At 30.8% G+C, this 24,584-nt stretch overlaps 2 protein-coding genes across 17 annotated transcripts; both read right to left on the bottom strand.

Annotated features, from left to right (window-relative positions):
* Positions 1–3: 3 nt before the first annotated feature.
* Positions 4–8,437, bottom strand: LOC127070517 (hemicentin-1-like). Its single transcript, XM_051008618.1, has 6 exons — positions 5,841–8,437; positions 4,878–5,007; positions 3,232–3,431; positions 2,292–2,609; positions 1,153–1,653; positions 4–866 (listed from the first exon to the last, which is right to left on the bottom strand). The coding sequence occupies exons 1-6, from the start codon at positions 6,214–6,216 to the stop codon at positions 316–318; spliced, it is 2,076 nt and encodes a 691-aa protein (XP_050864575.1). The 5' UTR covers positions 6,217–8,437; the 3' UTR covers positions 4–315.
* Positions 8,438–8,568: 131 nt separating this feature from the next.
* On the bottom strand, positions 8,569–23,485 carry LOC127070516 (calpain-A-like). Of its 16 annotated transcripts, XR_007784534.1 has the most exons (18): positions 23,327–23,485; positions 23,187–23,269; positions 22,957–23,089; positions 15,562–15,738; positions 15,289–15,476; positions 14,640–14,943; positions 14,383–14,564; positions 13,813–14,063; positions 13,587–13,744; positions 13,289–13,506; positions 13,174–13,216; positions 11,314–11,358; positions 11,012–11,141; positions 10,015–10,149; positions 9,541–9,668; positions 9,271–9,466; positions 9,060–9,195; positions 8,569–8,856 (listed from the first exon to the last, which is right to left on the bottom strand). XR_007784534.1 is itself a non-coding variant. In XM_051008615.1 (15 exons), the coding sequence occupies exons 1-15, from the start codon at positions 16,378–16,380 to the stop codon at positions 9,110–9,112; spliced, it is 2,595 nt and encodes an 864-aa protein (XP_050864572.1). In that variant the 5' UTR covers positions 16,381–16,651; the 3' UTR covers positions 8,569–9,109. The 16 variants fall into 16 exon arrangements, 1 of the variants encoding a protein (XP_050864572.1); XR_007784533.1 differs by having other exon boundaries at positions 23,187–23,470; XR_007784539.1 differs by lacking the exons at positions 22,957–23,089; positions 23,187–23,269; positions 23,327–23,485 and adding exons at positions 20,658–20,862; positions 20,953–21,524.
* Between the last annotated feature and the right edge of the window lie 1,099 nt (positions 23,486–24,584).

The raw sequence follows: 24,584 nt of genomic DNA, 5'->3' as shown, positions 1-24,584 counted from the left end.
TAATTTCTTTTTATTTTAACATATACTCATTCATTTCCAGAAGGAAACTTTATTTTTGACAATAGATTACAAAAAATATACGGTATATATATATATTCCTTCGTACGAATATATTTCTTTGTACATTGATATTAAAAATTTTTCCTTAATAGTCTTTTTTTTAAAAACATAACTTGATCGCAAATGACTGCAATTCTTCGATAAATACCTTTTATATTTGAAATACTCATTGTTTTGTTGGTAATGAAATATCATAACTATAAAATATAAGGTATTTACCGAAGAATTTAATCGAAAAACGAATGTCTCAATCGATCACACCATCGTGGGTGGTTGTAACACAGCCGGAGCTCTTCTCACTTTCAAAGCTTCTGGACTCATAGCTCGAGCTTGTTTCGCTATTTGATCGTAATCGTATAGAACTGCCAAATTCCCATCTTGAGTTGATTTACTTGCAGAACCCTTGCTCGCCGACAACGTTTTTGTTGTTTTTTGACGATCCATCGAAACATTATTACCATAAAGAGCATCAGCTGCGATACTACCTTCGTCCTCTTCACATCTATATCGTCTTTGTTTCATTCTCAACAAAGAAAAAATTCCTATCGATATCAAGAGGAGTAAAAGTAACAAACCAATGGCCGAAGCAGCAGCGATCACTTTCATTTCCGACGGATCGCGAATGATCAATTTGATATTCGTCGAATCTCTACCCTTCTCGCTCTCCACCAGAAGAGTATACATGCGCGAATCTTCTTTTTGTAAATTCTTGATCTCCAATTTGGCCCAATAACAATTCGTCACCATTTTGTCTTCGATGATCGGCTCTAATGGCAACGCTTCATATTTTGGCTGTATGCTTTCACCTAAAAAGGAAATTTTAAACGTTGTTGAAATCTTTTATACACAGATATACATATACATTGATAAATACATATAACGCAGCAGAGAAATATTCTAACGTCCTTTTAAACGAAATAACTTTTTATAAATCGCACGTAAATGACTTGAAGAAAAATGTATGAAACCTATCATATGTTTTGTTCGAATTTTTTAATTTTCTTTATCCATCGTATAATTTAAAAGCATTTAGTTAAGCAATTGAAAGATAAATTTTTCTACAATTTATCGTATATAGTTTTAGATCTTTACCTGCTCTGATATGAGAACTCCCCCATTGCCAAGCAACGAGTCGAGGTGGTGGTCGCGAACAAAAGCGAGACTTTAGTCGATGCACAGGTTCACCGGCCCATCCTATCGACTCATAAGAACCATTTTCACCGGAACCGGACGGTCTGGCTTGTATCTCGGGAGGTCCGGTAACGTGTAACACGTAACGTACTTCGCTAGGTGTTTCCCTTCTCGTTCCACTTATCATGTTAAATGCTACACAACGATACTCCCCTTCGTCCGACCACATGACGTTTTCCAGACGTAAACGCTTTCCTGAGTCCTTAGCACGAGTTGGATTTTCAATAGTCTTCTCGGTGGTGCCACCGCGTAAGTGTAACCACTTGTAGCGCGGTATTGGATTGCCCTCGAATTCCGGACATTCAAACGTCTCCACGCTCGAGCCAAGCTGTGCTGTTTCTTCGATCTCCATCAGGGTTTCGTTATCGTTCGAATCTTCCATTCTCTTTGCTCGTGGTGCGACTGTACGCAAAAAAGGTAGTAAAAAACTTAAAGAGGTCAACACGATAATAGACCAACAAATAAGCTATCGGAAAAATTGTTCAACTTTCGTTGGAAGTTATACGTTCTATAATTAGAATTTGGTTTTACAATTATTTGTACAAATAACAGACACACAGATTTTACGAGTATATAATGATACAATATACGTACAATGTTCATAATTACTATGCTATAGAATAGAGATAAAAGTACAATTAAAATTTTTCCTTAAGTTATAAATCAAATTGGATTTTTTGCCGGGTGACTGTTTCAACAAATAATTGCGAGCTATCCATTTTTGTCATTCTTTCCACTTCCAATCTATATAAATCGAAACCATATCTGACGATACGTTCAGAATCTAATACATATTGCATATATATTATACGTTTATATATAATTATACGTATTACATATAATTATACGTTTAGATACATTATTCGTTTATCATTCGACAAATCTATAATAAATAAAATAAGATAGTAAATGAAATGGTACAAAATAATAAAAAGAAAATAATATGAAATAATAAAACAGCGAAAATAAATTCTAAATAGAAGATGAATTATTTCTTTCAAAGAAATTGTGAAAAAAGAATAAAGCAAAGTTGTACGAACATTGAACATCGAGTGCATAATTAGCCGGTGGGCTTTCACCGATGATATTAACCGCCTTGCAAGAATAGAGCCCGGCATCGTTCCTCTTAACCGGCTCGAATCTCAATTCAGATACCGTCGAGGTGCTGTTACTCTCAGTTCTGTTCTCCGTCAGCAATAAAATGTTCTCGCTACTTATAGGAGTTGAATCTTTAAACCACTTGATCATCGCGCTTGGATTGGCGTCTGCAACGCATTTCAAGTTCATAAAACTCGTCGAATCCTCCAGCGAGCTTGTCATCCAACGTGGACTCGTTTGAAATCTCACTTCTGGAGAATCTATAACGTTTAAGTTATAAAATAAAATAAAAAGAAGTCACTAAGGATGATTATAGAGCATAAAGTAGAATTGGTCACTAATAACTGCTTCTGTTTTTAGAGAAATTGATATGCAATAATATATAAAGAGTTTTAAAACATATCAAGTTACGAAAAAATAAAGATGTATATTCAAACAAATTTTCATATATTTAAAATTTTTTATTATTCCTAATTATTATTACCTCTACCAAACCTGTCCAAATGACGGATTTTAAATATCGTCTTTTTCAAATGACCGAGATCATCATTATTAAAGAAATAACTGAAAACTGTTTTCTTCATTATTGTAAAATAAAATAAATTAAAAATAATAAGGAATGAAGTATTTTTTGTTCAAATATCAAATTAAATTGACAGATGTTATGAAAATAAATCGATAGTTTTAAAAATGTCAGTAAATCATACGGATCAAGAAATATGAAACTCCCAGTATAATATTTTAGCAAAGTCTTGAACAAAAGTTAATCGATTTTTAACATGAATTTACTATTTTCAACAATGAAACAGTTATTCGAATTACTCGAAATATATTGGATTGCGTATGTATATATATCTAATTGTATGAAAATTCTGAACATACAATGGATGTTCAGCTGGGACTCCGTGGTAGCTGGTACTGGACTAGACGGATGAATAGTAATGCATCGAATCATTCGACCGTGATATTCTCGACGGCCACGAATGCGTAAAAGACTGTGGGCTGCCCAAGTTTTAGGATTATCCACCTCGGTGGCATTCATTTGTTCTCTCAGTGCCTCAACTTCCTCATCTCCTATAAACCTGCATCAACAAAGATCGGTTTTCAATAATTCATGAAGATTTGAACGAGAAGAAAATTGTTCTCTACCGGACTCGAAATCATCGTTCTTGTCTTTCGTTTTATCGTCGCTAAATCGTTTTGCCACTTCAAGCGAGCAGTACCGTGAAACGATGCTCGTAATATTTCTTTCTTTCCTTTGCTTTTCTCTTTTCTCTTTTTTTTTTTTTCTTTGTTAAGCCCAAGGATCGTTTACATAATTACGTATATACACGCTGTTTCATACTAGATGGAAATTATTTCAATGGAGAATGTATATAAATAATATAAACACAAAATGATATTACGAATGATTCTGGTTAATATTAATATTAATGACAATTTTCAATCACGTTTGGTTTTTCTATAGATTGTTACATGTTAATTGTGGTGATCATTGAATAAATCATTTGGAAGATTCGAAGACAAAGTTATATAGAATACATATTCATATAAATTTTTTCATAGTTCTTTTCTAATATTATTTACATGTTTAATATTTTCACATATTATGAAATACCTTGTGTGTGTGTGTGTGTGTGTGTGTGTGTGTCTGTATAAATATCAATTTCTCTAGTATCATTTTGAGTGACCAATCAAATAAGATACAACTAAATACGCCAGACCGAGAAACCGAAGAGAAGAACTCTCTTGAATCGCTTTGTCCCGCATAAACAAAATGTCTCGTGGTTTTACCTTAAATTACCGTACACAAATACAACATAAGTATTCCTCGAAAGAAAAATAAAGTAAATCGTACGCCATTTTCTATCTTTCAATTTATCATTCAAATTGCGGCCATAAACACAAGCACTTTATATTCTTTATATAAGACCACACAAATTTATATTAATTGCAAAAATAATTAATGGTAAAATAATATTATTTTACAAATTTTATAAATTGCTCCCTTAACTCATCATAGATACTAAAAAAGTGTGTTTAGCTATTAGCACATCGTGTTTTCTTTTTCTTTAAAAGCTTTCTTCTTCTTTTTCTCTTTTATCTTAGATGTATTCGTCATAGGAAGAAAATGTTATATCTTGTAAAACTTATCCGAGGGTCACACTAATGGCCCCTGAAGGATGCTCGAAAAACACTTAAAAGATTAACTACAATACTTCGGAAAGCATTAAAGCTGAGATTATTCTACGATCGTTCGGTAATTATCGAGCTTCGAGAATTAAATCTTAAATCTATCTATAAGAATGTTCTGAAAGAACGTTACAAATATTGTTTGAAAATATTGCACTAATTGCTACGATATCATAATTCAAATCTAATTTGTTTTTCCGATCAACTTACATCCTCGAATTACGAACGGTACAGAGAAACTAAAGAAAAATTTTCAAAGTCTATTAAAAATAAATATTTGTGAATAAGCAAGCGTTACACGATTCCAACGTTGTAGAAAAACATTATTTACTCACCACTTTATAAGGGCTACTGGATTTCCATATCTGGACACGCAGGAAATCGTCACTTCCTGTCCTTCCCTCAATGTTAGGGAGGTATTTAAAATCGTACCTCCGTATTCTAAACTCGGTTTTCTCGGTTTCACTGAAACAATCATTTTCGTTGTGCGTTAGAAAAGAATAAATGTCTACCGATAAAGCGTAACCCGATAGGGTTTAAAAAGTAGTCTTGTAGTTAGATAAAAAGTGAATATTCTTTCTTATCGAGATTCTCCGCCTGCTTTTTTAAAAAGTATTTTTCGATCTAGGCACAGCGGAAACGTGCTTTCGCCGTCCGAGGGGTTTAAACGTTCGCCGAACAAGAATTCCCAATTACATGTGATTCGTTAGGAGATACGGGGAAAAGTAGAACGGAACCACGAACTTGTCCGTCTCGAACGAATTTTAAATGAGTTTAGAAAACGTTTATTTCACCGCTAATACAATGTGTGTGTTTGTACGTGTATGTATGCGTGGATATGTGTAACACCTTCCGATCGAAGCGTAACAGCTTCTTTCGTATAAATTTAAATTTTGCGCGCATTTAAAACCGTTCATTTAACTTTACGTTTAAAAATTTTAATCTTATCGAATTCGAAATGGACAATTTTTTAATCGTTATACTTTCAACTGTTGTGCAATCGAAGAAAAAAATCATATCACAGAACAATCTACGATATTTTATTTTAATAAAGAGATATCCAAATCTTCGATTAAGAAAAGTAGACCATTTCTTAATTGTTATGCATTAAACTAATAATTGATGAGAAAAAATAATATTGTACAGCAACCTCTGATATTATGTTAGTTGGAATATGTATAAATACTTGTAAATAGAAGATTTTTCGACACAACAATACAACGACTTGTTTGTTGTTGAACATTGGCATATATTTAAAACAAAAAATACGAAAAATACCAAGGAAGAAAAGCGAATACCTCGAACGAGTAGACGTGCCGGCAATGATGTCAAGGCATCTTGTCGCATAAAATCACCGGAAGTTACTTGACACTCCCAAAATCCATCGTCGAACTCGAGAGATGCTCTTCTGATAAGAAGAGTGCAATCGTTACTACGTAGACTAAACCACTCATATTTGTCCGGATATATCCCGACAGGTTTTCGATCCTTTTGCCAAATACACTGTCCCTTTTTATCTTGCACTTTACAAGGTAATTGCACATCGTGACCAGCCGAGACTTCCTGATAAATCGCTGGAACTTCCTTGAATCGTTGTTGAGCGCATGCGACGATCGTAATCGCGAGGACGATCGTTAAGCGATGGATCGTCGAAGCGACGCGCGGGAATTTCATCTTCGTTCGAACGATGAAAGCGCGCCTCTTCGACTTCACCGATTGCTCATCGTATAAAGCTACGTATTTCGTTATCGAGTCATCTCGATCAATTTATTAAGCGACAATTATTTATTTCTTTCAACTTGTCGCGAAACAATAATATAGATACTATTAATAAGATGATAATATATACGACGTTATACACGATTAAAAAAAAAAAAGAAAGAATAGATTGTCGATTTGAATCTACGAGCAGGCTTCTTACTCGTCTTTGAGTTGCGTCCTTAAACGAATCTGACTCGAGAATAAACAAGTTCAGGGTTTTGCGGGGGAGCACGTTGGGTACACTATCGCCATCAAACGAAGAAAACACGAAACACTTTTGAAAGGTACTACGTTTAAAAACGATGATGATTTTTCGCGCATTTTCTTAAAATTATTTTTAAAACAATTTTGTTCGTTGTTTCTTGAACACGAAAAGGACACGTTAAGGAGCCTTGTGTTCAAAAGAGATAGGTAAATGTATTCGCGTTCGAAGTGAGAAGCGTCATCGAAGGTGTTTGAGTCCAGACTGAGCCACGTCCGTAGTTAGAAGCAGAACGTACACACTCGTTCGAGTGGAAGCGGAAGACAGGCCCCGAACGCAAAGGCACGCGTGCGTATCCAACCCTGTATCCTCTCCCGCTATCCTTATTATTCGAGCGTGTTATCATTATGCCACGCTACGCCAAGTTTGGCCGCCCATCTGTTCTATATTTTCCTTTATTTCGCGCTAGCCAAGCGTCTTGTCTAACATAAGACCTAAGCAACGCGCCTTTCCCAGGCGCCACGTCACGGCCATTCGAAGAATTTACGTTTTTTATTCTTTTGCGAAGGGGTTCTTCCAATGTCTTTTTCTCCTTCTCTTTTTCTATGTGTGTGTGTGTGTGTGTGTGTGTATGTATGTATGTATGTATCTATGTATGTATAGTATATGCGATTTATACAAATAAGTGCATGGATCTATATACAACACGCATATATCCATATTAACTCTTTAAGTATAAATTAAAAATGTACATTTTTATGAGCAAGTTAAACAATAAATAATGAAGAAATATCGATATAAAGTCGACATATACAGTTTCGCACATTAAAAATTTGGTTAGTTATATTCGAGAAGAATAGTCCTAGATCCCACGATACATATATATATTACACAGTTTTGTAATAATAATAACAACAGATTTTTAAATCCAATATATACAATCCAGTATACAAATGTATGTATTCTTTCCTACAATTTCATTTTTAAAGTTATCAAAAGATTTATTAGTCTTGACTTTTATAACATAATATAATAATAGTTTTATAATAATAGAATAATATATTCTCTAAAATCCAAATTATATAAAAATTTATGCATTCTTTCTTATAATTTTATTTTTGAAATCACTCAAAGGATTATTAGTCTTGATTTATATAGTACAATATAACAAATTTTTATAATAATAAAATAATAGATTCTTAAAAACCAAATTATATAAAAATCTATGTATCATTTCCTATAATTTCATTGTTGAAGTCACCAAAAGGATTATTAGTCTTGATGAGTTCGATTCAACGTAAGAGACAAGCGATATAATAGGAGAATAGCGATAGTTATGTAGGAGACAAGGCAAAAATGTTATTATAGAAAACGAAGCAATATTTCTTTAGAGTATGAGAAACGTCGCTTTACATTCATAAAAATTCATTCTATAAGGAAATTGTCATGCGATTCTAGTCTTCCTTTCTTAAAGTGGTACCTCGTGCTAGTGAATGAAGTAGCGTAAAGCACCGGTGCATCGAACCGTGCAACTACCGCATCGTCGTCGTCATCGTCATCGTCGTCGCATAGCGAAACGCGATAAGCGCTTCGTCGAAGCGATCTTTCGCTTAATGACACCACAATCCGAGACGAAAAAATCATTTATAAAAAGCTTTTACTTTCTTCCTTCGAGCGAATCGATTCGGAAAGCGAAACTAAATCGATAAGAAATTATCTAAAAAATCGAAACAATATTTATTAGTTTTATAAATTTTTTAAAACTTTCAAATTAGAATATATTAGATTTTTCCTATAAGATTAGAAATTTTTATAACGCACGTTACAAAACGGATCGAACGTACATATGTTATTACCTTTTTATGTAATTACCCTTTTATGAAGAAATGTACCGACAATACATGAAATGTATGTCTGAAATAAATTGCAGATGACTCTATTGCAACAAAATATTTGAATTTAAAACTGTTAACACAAGGAAAATTTTTAACAATTTATTTGTTTAGCTATAAAATTAAAACTGAATTTTTGTAAAATTAAAAAATATAAAAGAGAAAAAATAATTATTTTTTATAAATTTATTTTATTTCACTTTAAATAGCGTTTCTTAAAAATTTAATTATATAACAAACTAGAGCATTTCAAATCTTAAAAAAAAATTTTTATTCATTAACGATATAGTTATTTAATATAATTCTATTAGAATGTATTCCTGTGTCTAAAGAATTATAAATTCAGGTATGCAGAAGAGCAGCACTGTCAACGAGTAAAAATTTGAATTTTGCTAATCCTTTGGCTTTGAAAATATATGAGCTTTTATATTGGCATCTCAATCAGAAAAACTGCATTGCCTAAATTAAAATGATTTTTTTAATACATATTAACGTTATTATTTAAAACTTTATGTGCTATTAAAGTTCATATTGATACTTTCATATTTTTACCAATAATATTTAAGTATATATATGCCAATCAATTTAATATTTTTATATAATAATAAAAAAAAAAAAACAATAACGAAGAATAATTTTAAATTATTGACTTATCTGCAAACCTTTATAAGGTAATATCTGAAAAAATGCATTTACAATAAGGCACAATATTTTAAGAATATAATGTTTTCTCTATCCATTCTTCCATTGTGAATGTAGCTGAATTAGTTTGATCAGGATCTCTCTCTCTGAACATATCTATGAAAAAAAGATATTATTTAGTTTTAATTTCTCCTCATTATAAAATAACCTGTTCAGCAAAATAATAATTACCGATCATTGTTTTTAATCGTACGGCACACATTATATAATCATCAAACATTATCTTCCCATCCTTAGTTCCATAGCGATGTACCAAAATATTTAAAATGTGGTTATTCAGTCTGTATCCTGCACTATTCAAAGCTTGTCGTAATTCAAACGCATTTAAATATCCGGACTCATCTTTATCATATAATTTGAAAACAGCCTGAAAGGATAAAACAGCAATAATGTTTCAGTATGATGGATAGAATTTTTCTTGAAGTTAAATAATAAATTTACCCTCCATTTCCTAATGTCATTCCACAAGGTTCTGAATTCTTCAAATCCAAGCTTCCCAGAATGATCTACATCTAACATAGCTACCATACTCCGACATACATCCTTAGTAAATCCTCTATCTTGCATATCTGTAAACATTATTCCTTGTTAAAAAATAGTTACTTTATATAAACACAATTAGCAATATTATGAAAAAACATTAACTACACGAATGATGATGCGACTGTACAATAGCATTTATACAAACTGCTTTCTAATATAAATATTTTTAAGCAATTTGTTAATTTCGCATGTCCTGCATTATGCTAAATAATTGTCATGCATTCTTATCGTAGCGTCGTAACCATATACACTTCATATATGCATATCTTATATAATTCTTTTCTCTTCAATGGATTTCAATTCTTCATAGAATTGTCAATATACCACGTTGTGTTACAGCACAATTGTATTGTATCAATAGTAATCCCTTACCTACAGATTTATTGTATTGTTCATTATTACAAACAATGCCGCACAGCAGTGAGATGACAGTGTCGATAAAAGAACCATCTTCTTGCACTGATTCAGGTTCATGTGCCTCGCTACGACGCGTCGACTGTGGTAACTCTACCCGTAACATACAGCTATATGTTAACATTAATGTTTGCATATATACACTTGGGTCATAAAGATATTCATTAGATGAGACAGATACTTGGATTAGTGATACCTATGTTGTTTTTGTTGTTTTAATCACTTTTTGCTGTTAAACTGGTAAAACCAAAATAAGATTTTAATTGGACAATTTATAAATTCAAATGTATTACCACATATTGGGCGATTAGATGCACGTTTTTTATATAATAGTAAATCAATATCTCTTGTAATCATATTGCGAACTTAAAAATAGTAAGAAGCTTAATTCTTACATGGTGACCCAATTGTATCTATGTGTCGCAGATATGTGATTAACACAAAAATCCAAGAAACACAGCCGTGCACATTAAAGAAAACAAGATCATGTTATATAATACATATATCTTTAGTGCAATGACTCTTATAGAAAAATAATAGAATGAACTAAGAATTGTGAGTCAAAAAAAAAAAAAAAAGAAAAACAAAAGCATCAAATTAAATTATCGATTTGATATAATGTTACTGTTTATTATATTAGGAAATTGTGATAAAATTTAAATGATAATAAGTATAGCTAGATATGAATATTATTATGGTCAGTAATTACACAAGTCATACGAAGACATTAAATACCCAAGCATACAAATTACAAGGGGAAGCAGTAAAATAAGCACGTAACAAAGAAACGCTGTGATAAAGTAAAACCTGATATAACTATTTAGAAAATTTATAAACTCATGCTTGAATTTTTTCAGGAAATCAAGTTATTAAAATATTCATATGATTTCAGATTTATTTCTTTTCTTATTTAAAAGATGTAGTTGCCATAAAGATAACTTGTCTATTAATTTACCTTTTCTCATTGCAAAATCCAAGATTTCTTTAAGTTCCATCCAATCCACTTCCATATCATCACCAGCGAGCTTTCTAAAGAATTCTCGTACTTTTTCGATATTTCGATCAGGTTCAGGTTCTTCACGGACCTATTATGTATCAAGATAGATTTTATCAAATATGATCTATTACTCTAGATAGTACATAACTATATTTAAAAAAAAGATGTATTAAAATCGTTTTTATTCAAGGTTAATAATATTAATTTAATTTTTATTTTGTATTATCAGGCAATACATGACACACATGCGTTTCACTTACTTTTTCATCATCCGCATCCGTGTTAGTGCCTTTGGGATTAATCACCTAAAAGCCAAGCGTGAACATGCATACTTAACAAATTAGTGCCCCGGGTAAGTTATACATAACACTACATACAGTACTTTTTCTTTTTAATGAGATGTGACTCAGTAATAATATCCAACAATCGTAAAGTTTTTAGCTGATAATAGTCATTAGAAAAAGCAGATAGTGTAGATATACATATACCTATACGCGATGTAGTAAAAGTTTAGATACAGTCGAATATCCCAATCAAATCAAGGTAAACTTTACTTTTTTTAAATGAAACCCTTTATTTTTTATTGCATATTATTGTAACTAACGTCGAGACGTTAGTTGTGATATAAAATTTAATTTCGTTAAGTATTTTTTAACTTATTAGTTGACAATTTTCAAATGCACATTGACATGAGTGTATCCGAAATTTACACACGAGCGCGCGTGTACTTTGTTATAATTCATTTATATATATATTAACAAATGTTCACTCATACTGTTAATATTTAAAATGTTAATATTTAAAATACTTAATAAAATTGAGACTTATTATGTCATAATGAAAACGTCTCGATGTCAGTTACAATAATGTGCAATAAAAGTAGGGAGCTGCTTTTAAAAAAATTAAATTTTTATTTAAATTATCATTCAATGAGTCCTTATAAATTTAAAAAGTATTGTCTGAACTTTTCTTTTCAAAAGTGCATTCTTTACGAGATATTCAACTGTATCCAGACTTCTGGTCCATTCTGTATATGCATATGTATATGTATATATATAAACGGAGTGTCTGTTCATAGATGTCCAAGCAAATATTTCAATTGGTTAATTGAAATTAGCTTCAAAGTGCATGTAAATATCTTTTTTTTACTCATGACCTTTTGGAATTATAAAAGTTAATACAGCTTTTTTTTCTTTTCTTTTTTTATGGATATTTATAATTTCTTTTTGCATATTTATATAATAGTAGTCATCAGTAATCAATATTATATGTACTACAAAATTGCTGTTATGCATCGTTTTTTACAAGATAATCGGCATTTTATCAATGGACTAACATATTCATACTGTACTTTGATTCATATGCTATGCTGTACAGATATATTATTCACAAATTAAACAGTCGTGTATTTTGACGAATTGAAGATCGATGATCACCAATTATTTAAAGTAATTCAAAATATTATATAATCTGCCGATTGTTTTTCAAATTGTGGTATAGGAAATCAAATATTTTAATGCTCAGAATACTTCTTAAATTTACTTCGTATTCAATGCATTGTATCGATTACTTCGTAACAATACATAGTAATAATTTTTTATTAGATATGATTTTCATTGCAAATGATCATTAATGTATTAATATATTCTCAGTAATAGTATAAAAAAAATGCAAAAAAAATTATACATAAACATTTAAAAAAAAAAAAAAAGAACTATGTTGACCTTCATAATTGGAAAAAAATATTTAGAGTACAAAAAAAATATTTACATGCATTTCGTTGTTGGTTCAGAATCATGTAAACTTTTTATTAAACTTTCTCATAACCTACCAATCATGTATGTCTATGAATAGACATTCTATATACATTGTGATATTTAGAGATTTAATTACTTAAAACTAAATTGGTTAATCAAAATGTGTTAAGTCAAATGCAAATAAGGTGTATATGTTCCATCCAACAACAATACAATTAATCTTCAAAAGTCTTAGTCGGATATGTGCTTTGTGGTCATATTTATGCCATTACAACCGAGACCAAAAGAATTATCCACAAATTATACGTATTCAACATATTCATACCCACACACAAATCTAATATTAAATTTTCATATTCTTACCCTATCATCAACTTCTCCAACTCCGACTTCCTCATCATTTTCTCTGCAGAGAAAAACGTTCAAAAAAAAATATATATATATATAAATATTCAAACAATATAATATCAATACTCACTCCATATTATTCTTGTTCTCTGAGAATATCCTCAGTAAAAATTCACCTTCTTCGTTAGGATCGAAAGTGCTCGGAACTATACAATAAACTCCCGGTGGCAATTTGAATCGGCATGTAACTTCACGCAAATTAATGAAAGCCGGTGATCGTGCTACGGATGCATTATATTTGAAGAAATTCATATCCAATGGTTTTGGTAATCTTTCAGGATGTTCCAACTGTTAAATATATTGTTAATTAAGAATTATAACGAATAGATGGTATAAATTAAAAGAAAAAATACAGCAAATGTACACACATAGTATACAGCAAATCCAATAGTAAGACAGTCTGCACCCATCCGTCGTTGGGCTCGTCTATTCTTTTGCATCAATGCAACTATAACCGTACATTTATCATCATCCTCGTCAGGATACTCCAATGTTATTCGATATTGAGGATTGTGGCAAAACGTTTCTAGAAATATGGTATCATTAATAAACATATTTATCATTGCTAGATTATTTCTATATTCGACCGATTACCTAAATAATTTCTGCAACCACCGGCTGTAACTCCACGTACCCACTCTCCTTCAAAAACGCTCATTTCCCATCGTTTCTTCCCAGCATTAATATCACCTTCCGTCAAAGAATCTGGATTCAAGTTACAAATCTCAAGTTGCGTAAAGTATTGTGTAAAATCTTGGAAAGACATCCAAAATTCGCCATCTATGTCGAAAGTTAATCCTAATTCTTCTTTCTCATGATCAGGAATAAATCTCCATTCCGGTGACCTAACATCAAATAGTCTCTCGTTAATAAAAAAAAAGAGACTATTTATGATGAAAAATGCGAAAATAACCGGTTCTTAAATATATATATATACTGGTTATTTCTATACATATATATACATACATACATACATACATACATACATACATACATACATACATACATACATATATATATATATATATATATATATATATATATATATATATATAGAGAGAGAGAGAGAGAGAAGAGTATATTAGTTGATTCTTCAAATTAGCAATTGGAAATTCTAGATAATAATTAATGTTCATATAACGAACTTGTAATGTATAATCTTACTTATCGCTCCACGGACCATTCCATTCTGCTTCATTACCCCATGGATTTCGTAATCTGAGCAATGGTATTCTACCATATTGATTTGGCGTCTGAATTTCTACATACTTGACACGAGTAATACTGTAGGCATGACCTCTGATCAGTCCTTGAGGCGTTTCCGCTTCCAATACGTTTGGATCAGGCTAAAATTACTAGCACATAAATACTCTGCGTTTGATCATTCGAAATATTGAAAGTAACGAAGAAGTTGTTTTTACCTCGATGGAACAACCCATAAGAGAATTTCTTTCGAATGCCTTTAAAAGAACACTGAATAAATTCGGTGGAGCTTCCTCCATCTGATACATCTCGGTAACACCACCTGTAAAATCTTCCATCGCTTCGCACGTTGTACCTCCTTTCAAAGCTTCGTAGGATCCATGAAGTTTAGCATAAGCTTTCTCCAAAAGAGCACTCCAAAATTCGTTGCTTTCGGCGGAATGCATATATATCAATTCACCGTTATAGGTAGGTAGACGATCATCGATAACAACATCCACCCATCTACCATATTGCCAAAATCTGTAGCAGATATATAAAATAATATTTTTTTATTTCGTCTAATAAAATAAGGGAATAGAATAAGGATCAGAAAATCGTTTTGTTATCTTTTTAAAAAGAATATAAAACAGATATATATGTGTATATATATATATATACACATGTATATATATACTATATATATATATATATATATATATATATATATATATATATATATATATATATATATATATATATATATATATAGTATAGTATATTATTTAAAAATCGCAGAATATCCTCAGGTAAAATGATCGACGATTTACGGGATACATTTATCGAAATTTTAAGAGAAATATGAAATCGAAAGAAAGAAACATTAACCTGAAGTGAAAAATTCCAGCGTAATTTTCTTGAAAGCTTTGATCTTCCGGTACAACTTGGAAGAACAAATTCGAATCCATCGTGAGATTTGCAACTGCTGCGAGTAACCAACAATCGCCTAATTCGCCTTGTTGAACGTCGAATCTTGAAAAACCTTCGACGAAAAGTTGTGGGTCGTCCGCGATTTCCTGCAAATCGCAACAACTCGTTAGTTCAAGGATTAATTTTAAGGGATAATTTGAATTTTTTTAGTTTCTTTTTTGTTACACTTGCCATCGGTCTCCTCCATTCTATGTACCTATCCGGCCTTTTAGAAAAGTACAGAGATGAATCGGCCGCTAGAAATTCTGGATCCTCAAAGAGTCGTCCGGTTTGAAGACATTCCAATCTTAACGCATTAAAATCTTGAATCTCACCCCGTGCTCTGATACCTGAACCTTTTTCTCCGAGCTAATGGACGAAAAAAAATTAATTTAATCAATTTAAATTAATTAGAAATTAAATTAAATTAATATTTTATTTCATAATTCTATTAGTAATTATGAAAATATCCTGAATACATTTAAAAATGATAAAAAAAATTAATTTATTATCATTTACACTGAATTAAATTTAATTATTAGCATTTATTTTATGCTACATAATAACATGAAACTATAAAAATGTATACGCAGATCACTTTCATAATTTCATCAACGATTGATCAATTGATTATGCATCGAAAAGAGTTCTTCTTACGTTGTAACAATGCTTCCCAATAAAATTTGTTGTACTTTTAACGCAATCAGTATTATAAATTAAACCGCGTTTCAATGAATCTATATTCGAGGAATTCAATAGAGGTATCGCGACTTTGTGAAAATAATCCTTTTTTTGTTGAAGGCAGGAAGATTGCAATTTCGAATAAATGTCTGCTTTCGTTCGCGAAATATGAAGCAACATATTAGTCGATTGCAACGAATTCCTATCTTTTTTAACATTTTCAAGTGTCGGGGAAAGTTTTAGTAAAGCTACACCTTCCTCCAAGTATGTCGAGTAACGATAATTCGAGTATGACGGTGATAACGTCTGTCTTTTGTTCACTTCAGACATTTTTTTTGCGTTTGTTTTGTTTAATTATTTTTATTAATTATTCAACTTCTTTATAATAATTCGCACAAACCGTTCTCGAACGCGTACAAATTCATACTATTATAAAAGGAATGCTATAGAGAGTTGTTATCATACATACAAATCATAGTGTTATATCAATTAACCGGATAACAATTAACCACTGCTAAGAGTGTCGTTAAGTTAAAAGAGACCGCAAGATAAACTTATATAAATTTCCGTTGTTAATTAACACAACTAAAAATTTATTTTCATGTTTTTCAATTTGAAAAGAATACTTTCTTCGTTATTACTTTTATTTTATATTTAATTGTACAATAATAAATAAATAAAAAACTTTCACTTAATATTATTCTAATATCGATATTGTAAAATATTGTATAATGTTTTTGATAATTATAAAAATAGAAATTTAAAATTCATCATTTAGGCAGATTTAATAGTTCTAAGTGTTAACGAGCTTCGTGCATCGTGCATCGTGCATCGTGCATCGTGCATCGTGCATCGTGCATCGTGCATCGTACATCCGTGCATCGTGCAACGTGCATCGCAACGATAAATTATTTTAAATTTTGATTAATCAGTTTGTTCAATAAAGAAGAAAAAGAATTATGTTCCGTAATCTTTTTGTATTTATTAATTCGTATTTGAGAGACAATTTTACAATTATCGACATTGAGTGGTTCAAGCAATGATCTAAAACATGCAAACATAAATACATATGTGCCGGTATTTGTGAAAGTGGATTAAATTATGTATTTTTCGATTCGAGATATTTAGTTTTATGTGTGGATGTATTAAAAAATATTCGTTCAATATGTAACAAAATATTTTCTAATATTAGCTCTTATAATGTAAATATTTTTAATGATTGTAAAATTTGATGAGTTGTTTATAAAAAAATATGTTTTTTGAAACTTCGAATAATTTTGAAATTATTTTCAAACATCTTAAAAGTAATTAGTAACAATTAGAAATCATGAAATTAATTAAAAAAATTAGTAAAATGAAACACTCATTATCATTTTATACTTATAATTATTATTAATTAATTAATTTCCATCATTTCTGTTTTTTTTATTCCTCGATAACAAAATTTTTAATTTTTAATGCTTTGAATGCTTATAAATAATTTTGATAAACTGACTGATATTTATAGTTTGCTCTATTTTCTCTCCAAAATTTTGAGTTCTTGTTTTACCAACTATTTATGAACTAATCTGTTATGAACATTCTGAATATTCTGTAACTATCTCGTTTTCTTACCTTATATTTTGAATTTCCAGATTTACATAAACTCTTTACAATCCAATTTTTGTCATGTCTATAAAAACATTATATAATATCAAAGTTATAGTATTACTTGTACTTAAATAATATTAAAAATTTTAGATATGAAATAATAATCAAGTTTGTGACAATAAAATAAAATAAAAATTAAACAATACAGAAATATGTGTGTGATTTTATAGTTACATAGTATTATAAATAATTAATATACTTGCAAATTAGTCTTAATTTGATTCATCTGATGATTTTAATTGTCTTATTTGTTTTCTCTTTTTAAGTTTTATATTAATATATCTACAAAATAGTTCGTTTAACTTGATGTACTAGAATATATAATTATAAAGAATATTATTTTTATATCACTATGTAAGATTTATTTGTTAATATTGCTGTCTGATGACATGATAGAAAAATAATTATTTCCTTTTTCACAAATTACAGATTTACTGGAAAGTAGACTTAGACTGCTATTAAAATAAACAAGAATAAAATTTTATTTAATACCATAATTACTAACCCAATTTAACAATTCAATTTTGCATTATTTTATTAAAATAGTTCCATATTATAGTAATAAAAATTAATGTAATATCCAATAAATAAAAATTCATTTTAAGCCATTTTCATAATTATACCAGCACATATAATATCCTTGACATTCGTTTGACAAAGATTTTATTGTTTAAAATAGACATCTATTAAAACGTCTATTATAAATAATGAAAATTCTAACTATTAATTTGTCACTAAATATATTTGAATTATGATTATATTTGTTAATTAAGATATATTATTTATTAGTTATGATATCTGTATGTAATTATACACATCAGAAATACTTAATTACGATCGTATCGAGAATATATTCAAAAGTAGGTCGATCAATTGTGTCATTTTTCAAGAAAACAGACAAGTGTTTATTATTGAATTTAAAATAATGCATGTGTACGTACAATATATATACATACATACTGTCACAATACATCAAACGAATGCTGCATTCAAATGTTCTCCACAAATTATATGCTCTTGTTATGTACTCCAATTATGCATAATTGTATCTTCACACTTTTATCATTTCTTGACCTTGCAATGTATCATATAAATAAATTGATCAATATAATCTTATGCATGTAGAAAAAAAAATAATAACGATTCATTAACAAAAAAAAATCACGAATCCATTCACCTGTTATTTTTAAATATGTGTCATTTGTAAGTGAATGGCACTTGTAAGAAACAGAATCTCATTACAAAGACATAATCGTTTGGATCATGAAACAAACGTCATTAGAATTATTGTTTAATTTATCCTCTATGACACATAGCATTCCAGGGACGAACATATTTGTATTATAAAAGTTTTAACTCACGTTGTATTGCGACACTTTTGTTTGTAAAACAACGTCACTTTCATAAATTGCTATTGGCGGCAAATTTGATAAGGTTCAATTTAAAAAATCCAATCTTTTTATCACAAATGATAATAGTGTTTGATTCTCTCCATCCTTCCTCTTTCTCTCTCACATATACTCTTTCTTTCTCTCATGACATTCTACGTATAGAAAAATGCCTACCACTTTGATATTAAACAGAGAAGGTAATATCCTCTTCACTTCGACAGCCGTTTTAACGAAAACGTCATCGAGCACGTTCCTGGTACCTCCATAGTAATCCATTGTTGTACGTGTACCGGTTTTTGTTATCACTTTTCGACCTTATTACAACTCGCAAAAGCACACTTACGTTTTTTCTTTTTTTACGTAAAAACGTTGTTTTTATACGTTTTTATACGTTGCCTATATACGAAGACGAAAAGAATGCGAATGAGAAGAAACATGAAACGTTTCGTTATATTAAGCACGAATGATAAATTTAACCTTGTTTCCAGAACGCACGAATTGCATCGAAATAACGTATGAAGGCCTTTCGGGATACATAAAGGTCGTTAAAAAGTCGCAGCTTGAAAGAAACGTGATGGAGAACGAGCAGACGTTTTTAAATTGCTTTAACACATTCTCCGTTCTCTCCCGGCACTACACTAGACGTTTTTCTATAGTCCTCGCCCATATTTCGTCACGCACGACGATGACGCGACTCGATGCGCCGTAAAATACGAACGATCTTTATAGATCTCTTCTTTTAATAGGTTATGTGTTGCTGTATTGTTCTACTCTTATGTCGACCCTGTGACGTTCCAGCCACATGAGACTTGAATTTTCAACGAGAGTAACACCGGAGTCACGAATTTCCCTATATACTTTGGTATGCGTGTTTTTTCCATCGGCCGCGTGGCAGGTCACCGGTTTAACCAGGACCGTAACAAGAATATCATATTTCGTTATTAGTTTTTTTTTATTTTTCTATTTCCAGGTATAATCAAATTTTTATAATTCGGCTAATTAACTAATTTAATCAAGGCTTTTTAATCCGATCTGTGACTAATTACAAAATTGTTTTTGATACATAAATATATATATATATATATATATATTTTTACGTTTTAATCTTCAAAATCATAAATGACGATATTTAAGACATATAATTTGAAATAAAAATTTTATTTAAGAAAAATATTATTGTTTCTTAGAAGTGTTATTAATGAAATTATTGGGGATATAATGAAAATATAATTACACGACAATAATGTTTCGATTTTATTCTTTCGTTAATATAAGAAAGAACGAGAAAAACTCAGGGCCTGGAAACAAGTCTGTCGATACCTGATACTTGAATTCGGCCAAGTTCGACAAACTTCCTCGGCAAGGGAGTAGGAGAGTGAAAAAGAGGGGGAGTTAGAGTTGCCGCAACTGTATACGCTTGCTGCGTATCGTGAAAAACATTTTCGCGCGGAACGTTTGAAATCTACCGAACGACCTTGTAATCAAATCATTGTTCCGCTCGCTATATACATACCGGTAGAGGATGATTCATGCTATAAAATTCAATCACGTGCGTTCTATACTCACTTCATTTTCTTTCACTTGTTGTCGTATTAACTCTGGCTCCATTACTTCTGCTTTCCATCCGTAATTGAAAGAACTTTTTCCGTAATTGTTATACATGACTTTCAATTTTATCTTGTCACAACCTTGAATTATAATAATCAATAAATGGCCTTTCACACCTAGACACCGAGGCGTGTGTCAAATTTATTTAATTTCTTCTCGAGCACTAAACAAAATTTTTCAAAGTGATTAAACCCGAATTCTTAGATCTTCTATTGTTTGTATTTTCGTTGCACAATGTCAAATGTTATGTTACCGGAGATCTCTCTTTCTCTCGATCGTGACGATGTCAATACCGATACGTCAGAAAGCGCCGCCTCGCGACGCTTATCTCGAATGATACTAAAGTAAGGTCGACACACTTTTTTATAAGCACTACCGCACAAGCCACACACAAGAATACTCCTATAACAGGAATTGAAACCGCGAATAAAGAAACATGATGTCTTTGTTCTACGTAAAACAGATAGATCGATGATAATTATGTCACCGTTGTTTTTTTTTTTGACAGTTAAAAAGAAACTTTTCGAAAACAGCACGTAAGAAAAACTCAATGGTTTGGTTTTTCCTCTTTCTAGAAGGATAATCTCTTTATCCCCACTTATTGTAAAAAACGTTAAATGTACGACTATCTCGTTTCTAACTTCAGGCACCTTTGAATCATTATAAGGATGACTCGGCTTATATGTTCAAATGTGTTCAACTTTTATTTCTTAACGTTTGTAAAATCCTTTTATAGTGTTTCCAAAACACTATGTTATTTCTTTATATGGTATGTCCTTCGTAAAGTGAACGTCCAATTATTTTCAATGTCAGTGATTTTTCCTTGGAGAATTTCATTCAAGAACGATTTATATATTTTATATATATATATATATATATATATATATATATATATACACATTTCGAAATTTAAAGTATTTCACGATATAAGTTCATCTTCGCTCGAAACCTTTCAATAGTCCCACGTGTTGTGTATGTTTGTAAGTGTTGTCAAAACCATACTATTGCTATTTGGTTTCGTTGAATTGAAACGACAAAGAGCAAGAGATGCTCCTACGAGATTATGCTGAGCAAGGATACTATTTCGGGAGCGTGAAAGAAAACTTAAATATATATATCTATATGGGGTGTCGAGTTATTACCGGTCGACCTATATAATGAAAAAAAAGAAAAAAAGAAAAAGAAAAAGATTTAAGATCGAGCTTTCGTCAAAAAGAATTTGGATTAATGATTACCAGAGCACGTATACGAACCGAATGAACAACTTCGATGGTTCTTTAACTACATATACTTTTTATAGCTTCTGTAGCACGAGATTTATATGTATGCGAAATGAGTTTAAATTATTCGAAGATAACCTTTGGGGCTTTGTTTCGAAATGAATTCGGAAAACTCGTGATTATTTTCATTAAGCTCTACGAAGAAGAATATTCTTGGAGCACCAAATTGATACTTCAATTCGTTCAACACTGGGATAATCCCAATGATTGAATTATCTAATCGGAATTCAATATATCAAAGAAGGATTCTCCCATGTTCTACGTATTTATATACGTTCGTTAGTTTTCGTTAGTATTAACGAGATAACATCTTGTCTGCCGTTCATTTTGGCAGAAGAAACGAATGCTAAAATTGTTTCGCCTTCGTAATGTTTTGTAACAACGATTTTCCCTCGTTTCATTGCTTTCACGGAGGGACTATTAATCATAGTTTATCCCAAAAATTTAATGGCCCGTCCTATGTGACTTATTTTTATCGCCATCGAGAAAGGTTTCAAAGAAAAAGTTGACAATGGAAGATCGTTGATATTAAATATTGTGTACAGTTGGTAACGAGCAAGTTGTCCAAAAAAAAAAAAGAGAAAGAAAAGAAAAAGCATGAGAAAAGAAAAGATAGAAAAATAAGAAGGCAGAGCTGGATAAAAAGAAAAAAAGAAAGATTAAACACCATAAAAAAAACTTCCTATATACATATATATACACACACACACACATGTGAGTATATAAATATTATGTAGTTATAATATTTTCTGTCAGACTTTGTTTATCTCTATTATATAATCTATATAATACGTATACATATACATATACCCATATATATGTATACATATACATATATCTATATACAAACAAATTTATAATACGTATAATAAGGATAGCAGATCGTATTATTCGCAAAGAATGCAGAAAATCTTTAGTCAAAATGACTTAATTCTACACAGTGGATTCGATACTAGTGAAAATCGCTGATGGCGGACCTTGAAAGTAACATTGGCAGGATGATAAACGTCTCCAGAACCGGAAAGTCCTCCTCTAAGTAATCTCGAACGAAGTTCGTATCTTCCAATAGTCGACCAGACATCCTTAGGTGTCTCCTGTAGTTTGGTATTTCTACAAAGAGATCAGGTGTCGTCGATACACACAGCAGAGCGAATTCCTTGATATTATCAGCTTAATGATTTTTCTTCAGTCTGTTCTCGAAGCTTACCCCTTTAAGAATTTGTATCTCTTTGGATTTTCGCTATCGTCACCGATGGTCTTGACGTAATAATAAGAGTAATTCACCATGGCCTTGAAAGGAGAAAGTCAATTGGACACGTTCACGAGAAACGAAAATACTCTACATACGCGTTTCACAGTTGACACAGAACTGTATCACGAATTTGTTGCCTTCGTCGTCGTCTTCGTCGTCGTCGTTGTCGTTGCTTCGTCGTCGTCGTGCCCCTTCTTTCTTCCTCAGATTCTTCTAAGTACCTTGTCTTGTCTGCCTATATCGGCACTGACTAACTGCTAACTCCTTTCGTCGTCCGCTATCCGCCTAGCTATAATGTTCGAATGTGTATGCGTATATTCATAGGCTTATATATATAGTCACCGCCATCGTTAAGCGTCAGAGCTACCAGGGGAAGCAGAAGACGACGAAAAAGAAAAAAAGAAAGAAATAAAAAACTTCCTCGATAGCATAATGAGTCGATACGATGAGAAATTTCAACTTGTTCGATTGATTGTTCTTCAAGACTTTCCATAAATATATCTTTTTATTATTATCGTATATAAGAAAACACGATGATTTTTGGTGAAATCGGTGGTGAGATGTTTACATATACGCTAAACACACGTGTACGAGATATATTTTTGTTTCGTTCTTCTTCCTCTTGTAAGAAAAGTAAAGAAGGACTCGCGAGCTCTTTTTATCTCCGTTAAATATACGAAACTTCGTTTATTTGCAGCGATATTTAAATTTCCACTTCAAGGTAGAATTCAAAGGATACAAAAATGGCGTGATTTGCACTTTCTATTTGAGGGATCTAATAGTGATCTCATTTTTACAATACAATCTTGTTATTAGATCAGGAAAATATACGTTATAAAATATACGTCATATTGTTCATGCTTGTTTTTCTTTTTCTTTCTTTCTTTTGTGAGGGTCCCTTTACATTCAATTTTATTACGTTATTTTTATGAGTAATACGAATATCGAATAAAATTTCATTGAAATATTTAATTAAATAAAAATTTTAATTAAAATATTTAATTAATTAAATATAAAATTTAATAATGCTCAACTCTATCTCCAAAAAGTTCGTACGCGTACGAACAGATCATCATTGTTGTTATTCCAATTTCTTATTAATTAATTTTTCTACCTTGTTATAGTTGTTATATATATTATTATTACTGTTACTATTATTCGTATTCTTCTTCTTATTATTTTTCAGTGCTTTAAGCTGATGTTGCAAGGAAATGTAGAACACTATTAAAATAGCTTAATTAAAAAATTTGCGAGTGATTCGTGTAGTATATAGAATGACGGTTTTCTGTATAATTTTAATTATAAATAATATAATTAAATAAATAATTAATATAAATTCGGATCTAATCCCAA

The sequence above is a fragment of the Vespula vulgaris genome, chromosome 18 (genome assembly GCF_905475345.1).
Source record: "Vespula vulgaris chromosome 18, iyVesVulg1.1, whole genome shotgun sequence".
Lineage (NCBI taxonomy): Eukaryota > Metazoa > Arthropoda > Insecta > Hymenoptera > Vespidae > Vespula > Vespula vulgaris.
Note: the sequence above shows the minus strand (reverse complement) of the source record. Positions and strands in the feature narration are given on the sequence as shown.

Coding starts and splice junctions, on each gene's coding strand:
- LOC127070517 (XM_051008618.1), bottom strand. CDS start 6,216: ATGAAATTCCCGCGCGTCGCTTCGACGATCCATCGCTTAACGATCGTC. Junction 3,432..4,877: donor CCAGTAGCCCTTATAAAGTG/GTGAGTAAATAA, acceptor TTGTTGATGCAG/GTTTATAGGAGATGAGGAAG. Junction 2,610..3,231: donor GTCCCAGCTGAACATCCATT/GTATGTTCAGAA, acceptor TAAACGTTATAG/ATTCTCCAGAAGTGAGATTT.
- LOC127070516 (XM_051008615.1), bottom strand. CDS start 16,380: ATGTCTGAAGTGAACAAAAGACAGACGTTATCACCGTCATACTCGAAT. Junction 13,745..13,812: donor TGGTTGCAGAAATTATTTAG/GTAATCGGTCGA, acceptor CCATATTTCTAG/AAACGTTTTGCCACAATCCT. Junction 9,669..10,014: donor ACAATACAATAAATCTGTAG/GTAAGGGATTAC, acceptor TAATGTTTACAG/ATATGCAAGATAGAGGATTT.